We start from the raw sequence: 5,611 nt of genomic DNA on the forward strand, positions 1-5,611 counted from the left end.
CTCAATCTCCTGACCTCGCCATCCGTCCGTCTCGGCCTCCCAAAGTGCTGGGATTACAGGCGTGAGCCACTGCGCCCGGCCCATTTGCTTCACCTTAAAAGAAAAAAAAGCAGGTATATTTATTTCATGAGGGCTGCTATGAGAATTAAATTAGATAATAAATACACCTAGTACAGTATTTGGCAAATAGAAATGTCTGACAAAGTAACTATTTCATTACCATTATTATTTTTATTTATTTATTTATTTATTTTGAGACGGAGTCTCGCTCTGTCGCCCAGGCTGGAGTGCAGTGGCGCCATCTCGGCTCACTGAAAGCTCCGCCTCACAGGTTCACACCATTCTCCTGCCTCAGCCTCCCGAGTAGCTGGGACTACAGGGGCCTGCCACCGTGCCTGGCTAATTTTTTGTATTTTTAGTAGAGACGGGGTTTCACCGTGGTCTCGATCTCCTGACCTCGTGATCCACCCGCCTCAGCCTCCCAAATTGCTGGAATTACAGGCGTGAGCCAGAGCACCCGGCCTCATTACCATTATTACAGAGGAACATTTAAAAAAAAAATGGCTATTATAACCAACTATAATTATACTTACTAATCATACAAATTATTTCACATGCAAAAGTAAGAGGAAAGAGCTTCTAAATGGAACTCAAGAAATGACGGATTTTTGAAATACCTTGACATCTGCCACCACTTCCAGACATCAATTTTGTGTGGAGACCACAGGATTACTGAGCAACACTGTCCCATGAACTGATTAGTTGGACTACAATACTCACTAGCTCAGGGTTCTCCAATATACAGGTTTTCATTAGTTATTCTATTAGTGCTTCATGGTTTCTACTCTTTCCAGGGCTCAGTACACCTCTTCTCTCTCTGTTATACATTCTGGTATCAACGATGGTGGTTGGATGAGATGGGCAGAAAAGGAAATTAAGAAAGACAACCTAAAGGCCATCAAAATGGTTTAATCTGAAAATTACAGAATAAAAAAATTCCAACTGCTTTTGTGAGGGCATATGTATGTGTGTATGCATTTTATAAAACCAAACATGCATTCTCTTGCAAGTCCACTTGGAATCTCCTTCAAATATTTTAACATTTGAACATGATCTTCAGGAGAAAATAAATGAGGACACTACACTAGACTATTTGTTATAGTTTTATTCTCTGAGAGTAAAGGAAAAATGTACAACCTGAAATAGACCTGACATTGCCCCTGAACACACTTGAGGGTTGATTCATGAAAAAACTATCCACAATTTTTTGTTTTTTTGTTTGTTTGTTTGTTTTTGAGACAGAGTCTCGCTCTGTCACCCAGGCTGGAGTGCAATAACGTGATCTCCGCTCACCGCAACCTCTGCCTCCTGGGTTCAAGCGATTCCTCTCCCTCAGTCTTCTGAGCAGCTGGGATTACAGACATGTGCCACCATGCCTGGCTAATTTTTGTATTTTTAGTAGAGACGGGGTTTCACCATGTTGTCCAGCCTGGTCTCAAACTCCTGACCTCGTGATCTGCCCACCTCAGCCTCCCAAAGTGCTGGGATTACAGACGTGAGCCACAGTGTCTGGCCAACTATCCACTATTTTTTTTTTTTTTTTTTTTTTTGAGACAGAGTCACACTCTGTCACCCAGGCTGGAGTGCAATGGCGCAATCTCAGCTCACTGCAAACTCTGCCTCCCAGGTTCACGCCATTCTCCTGCCTCAGCCTCCCAAGTAGCTGGGACTACATGCATCCGCCACCATATCCGGCTAAATTTTTTTTTTTTTTTTTTTGTATTTTTAGTAGAGACAGGGTTTCACTATGTTGTTCAGGATGGTCTCCATCTCCTGACGTCGTGATCCACCGTGCCTGGCCCACATTCTTTACTTTAACTTGTCTTCCCCCTTAAAGTCACTACCTATTTCTTTCACCAATTCCTCATCTCAGAAGATAAAACCTCGGAAAGCATTCTATTCAAAGTGGTTACCTGTGGGGTGAGGAACGGGGTTCTGGATCAGTGGCAGAAGCCAATAGAGAGGTATCCTTGTAGTTTTCCAGATCTTCATTCTCTAGAAAACCATAGAAAGAAAGAATTCAATATCTGAGAGGCAACACAATCATAATTATCTTGTACCTTTAAAAAAAAAATTTAGCAATTTCAACCAAATTCTTCCCAAAAATATTCTGGTATGAACTTTATCCTCTAGGAGGCCTAACACATAAATTATTCAAGTTATCACATCCAAGTATTCTCAGTCATAACTCATTCATAAAAAATAAGTCATTTCTAAAACGAGTCTCCAAAAAGTTAATCCTAATTTAAGAATCATACTTCTGCCAGGTGAAGTGGTTCACACCTATAACCCCAACACTTTGGGAGGCCAAGGCAGGAGGATCGCTTGAGACCAGGAGTTCAAAACTAGCCTGGGCAACAGAGCAAGACCCTGTCTCTAAAAAAATTAAGGCCAGGTGCAGTGGTTCAAGCCTGTAATCTCAGCACTTTGGGAGGCTGAGGTGAGTCAGGAGTTTGAGACCAGCCTGACCAACAGAGTGAAACCCCATCTCTACTAAAAATACAAAATTAGCCAGGCATGATGGTGCACACCTGTAATCCCAGCTACTTGGGAGACTGAGGCAGAAGAATCACTTGAACCTGGGAGGCAGAGGTTGCAGTGAGCTGAGATCACACCATTGCACTCTAGCCTGGGCAACAAAAGCAAAACTCCGTTTCAAAAAAAATAATAAATAATAAAAATAAATTAAAAAAAAATAGGGCCAGGTGCGGTGGCTCACACTTGTAATCCCAGCACTTTGGGAGGCCAAGGCGGGTGGATCACTTGAGGTCAGGAGTTCGAGACCAGCCTGGCCAACATGGCGAAACCATGTCTCTACTAAAATACAAAATTAGCTGGGCATGGTGGCACGTGCCTGTAATCCCAGCTACTCAGGAGGCTGAGGCAGGAAAATCACTTGAACCCGGGAGGTGGAGGTTGCAGTGAGCTGAGATCACACCACTGCACTCCACTGGGTGACAGAGTGAGACTCCATCTCAACTAAAAAAAAAAAAATTAATAAAAAGAAATCAATCATATTTCTCAGAAAGCAGATGGCTAAATTAGGCAGAACATAGAGGGTAGAGTGGAATGTAAGATACACTGAATTTAGAGTCAAAGTATCAAGTGTCACTTCTATATTCAATAAGCTCAGATCAATGTACCCAAGGTCAGGTAAAGGATTTTTGTAATTTCATTTATTTATTCAATCACTCATTTACCAATGATTTATTGAATAACTAGGTGCCCTCAAGGAATATATAGGTGAAATGCATAATGAAGGCCATGTTCTCAAGCTCAAAACAAGCCTATGATTGGCTGGTATTATCACAGCCATTTTTGCAGTAAAGAACTTAAGGCATAGAGACAGGATTCAAACCCAGGCAGTTGTGCTCTTAACATCAGATGCTACTTAGTTTTCTGGGTTATTCATTTAGTCTTTCCTTGAATACTCAGAGAGCATATGGTTTAGTGCATTCAGACAGCCCCTCATTTAACTCCCTCTGTATAAGACAGCAAGACACTGAAGACTGAAGTTTACTTCTCAACACAAAATGCAACTTAATTAAGTAAACTTCAAACATTGAAAGTTTCAGAGTTTGGTAGCAAAGTCAAAGTGAAAACGGCAGGCAAAATTTTTAATCCAAGCCTGATCTAGTCTCATGTTTTATATGTGAGCGAGATCTATTTTTCTTTTCTTTTCTTTTTTCTTTCTTTCTTTTTTTGAGACAGGGTCTCCCTCTATCACCCAGGCTGGAGTGCAGTGATACAATTACGACTCTCAGCTTCTCAGCAACCTCAGCCTTCTGGGTTTAAGCGACCCTCTCACCTCAGCCTCCTGAGTAGCTAGGACCACAGGCACATCCCAACATGCCAAACGAATTTTTTTATTTTTGTAGAGATGGGGGTCTCACTATGTTGCCCAGGCAGGCTGGTCTTGAATCCCTGGGTTCAAGTGATCCTCCCACCTCAGCCTCCCAAAGTGCTGAGATTACAGGCATAAGCCACTGTGCCCATCCAAGATCTATTTTTCTTTTGGTCAATTCAGTCTCATAGGCAGAAAGACCTTAGAGCTCCTGCCACCCAACTGTTCTCCCAACAAAGAAACTGAGTCTAAGACACTGTTCCCCAGTCTCTGCTACTCTATAAAGAGGCCCATGAACTGAGGGAAAATGCAAAGAGAAGGTTCTCCCTTATGTTGACGTAAGTGAAATGTGCTTCTAATAAATTCTATTCTTTGACCACTACTCCCCACAATATCCTTTCCCATATTGACAGCTGGCTGTCACATTTCCACAAGTTCCTTCTCAGGCTGGTCGTCTTCATACCACACAGCCTGTGACCATGCTGGCCCCCTATAGCTGCTCCACTTAGTTTGTTCCATTTAAAGAAAGGAGCCAAAATGAACAACTTTTCCAGGTGTGTTCCAATCCATGCAGACTACACTGACAATAATCTCTTAAAAAGGACACAATATTTCTTGACATAATACCCTAACCAGGCACTAGATTTCTTAACTGCAAACTTACTGTTGGCCTAAATAAGTCAGTCAAGATCTCCAGGGCTTATAAAAATAAACTTTTTCCAAGCCCACTCTCTCCTATGCTCTATTTTAAAACAGACTTTCGGAAAATAATTGACTTTTTAACTTAAAACCAGGACTTTACATACCCTATTACTTATTTCAAATTAACTTTTTGAAATTACACTAATAATGCTTTGTTCATTGTAGAAAAAAGTAAGTACAGATAAGAAAACATTTTGCATGTAACCTTCTAGACTTTATTTCCTTTAAAATAAATTTTTAATATACAGATAATCCATTGTTCACTGTAAAAAAAAATCAGGAAATACAGATAAGCAAAACAACAACAAACTAACCATAACCCCACTAACCAAAGATTACCACTGTTAACTTTTTTTAAAAAAGACAAAAGAGGGCCGGGCACGGTGGCTCACGCCTGCAATCCCAGCACTTTGGGAGGCCGAGACGGGCGGATCACGAGGTCAGGAGATCAAGACCATTCTGGCTAACACAGTGAAACCCCGTCTCTACTAAAAATACAAAAAATTAGCCGGGTGCGGTGGTGGGCGCCTGTAGTCCCAGCTACTCGGGAGGCTGAGGCAGGAGAATGGCGTGAACCCGGGAGGCGGAGCTTGCAGTGAGCTGAGATGGCGCCACTGCACTCTAGCCTGGGCAAGAGCGAAACTCCGTCTCAAAAAAAAAAGAAAAAAGAAAAAAAGACAAAAGATTGGCTGGGCACGGTGGCTCATGCCTGTAATCCCAGCACTTTGGGAGACCAAGGAGGGTGGATCACCTGAGGTCAGGAGTTCGAGACCAGCCTGGCCAACATAGCAAAATCCTGTCCTACTAGAAAATACCAAAATCAGCTGGGCATGGCGGCAGGCACCTGTAATCCCAGCTACTCAGGAGGCTGAGGCAGGACAATCGCTTGAACCCTGGAGGAAGAGGTTGCAGTGAGCTGAGATTGCACCACTGCACTCCAGCCTGGGTGACACAGGAAGACTCCGTCTCAAAAAAAAAAAAAAAAAAAAAAAAAAAAAAAAAAAA

General features: G+C 42.3%; 1 protein-coding gene across 1 annotated transcript in view; it reads right to left on the reverse strand.

The window, feature by feature from the left end:
- TMED8 (transmembrane p24 trafficking protein family member 8) overlaps positions 1 to 5,611 on the reverse strand; it is a 47,722-nt gene that overhangs the window by 18,417 nt on the left and 23,694 nt on the right. The window contains exon 2 of the mRNA XM_017880659.1: positions 1,974 to 2,055. Within this exon, the coding sequence (XP_017736148.1) occupies positions 1,974 to 2,055 (82 nt within the window). The remainder of the gene's footprint in view (positions 1 to 1,973; positions 2,056 to 5,611) is intronic.

The sequence above is a fragment of the Rhinopithecus bieti genome, unplaced genomic scaffold (assembly GCF_001698545.2).
Source record: "Rhinopithecus bieti isolate Rb0 unplaced genomic scaffold, ASM169854v2 scaffold_11380, whole genome shotgun sequence".
Classification (NCBI taxonomy): domain Eukaryota; kingdom Metazoa; phylum Chordata; class Mammalia; order Primates; family Cercopithecidae; genus Rhinopithecus; species Rhinopithecus bieti.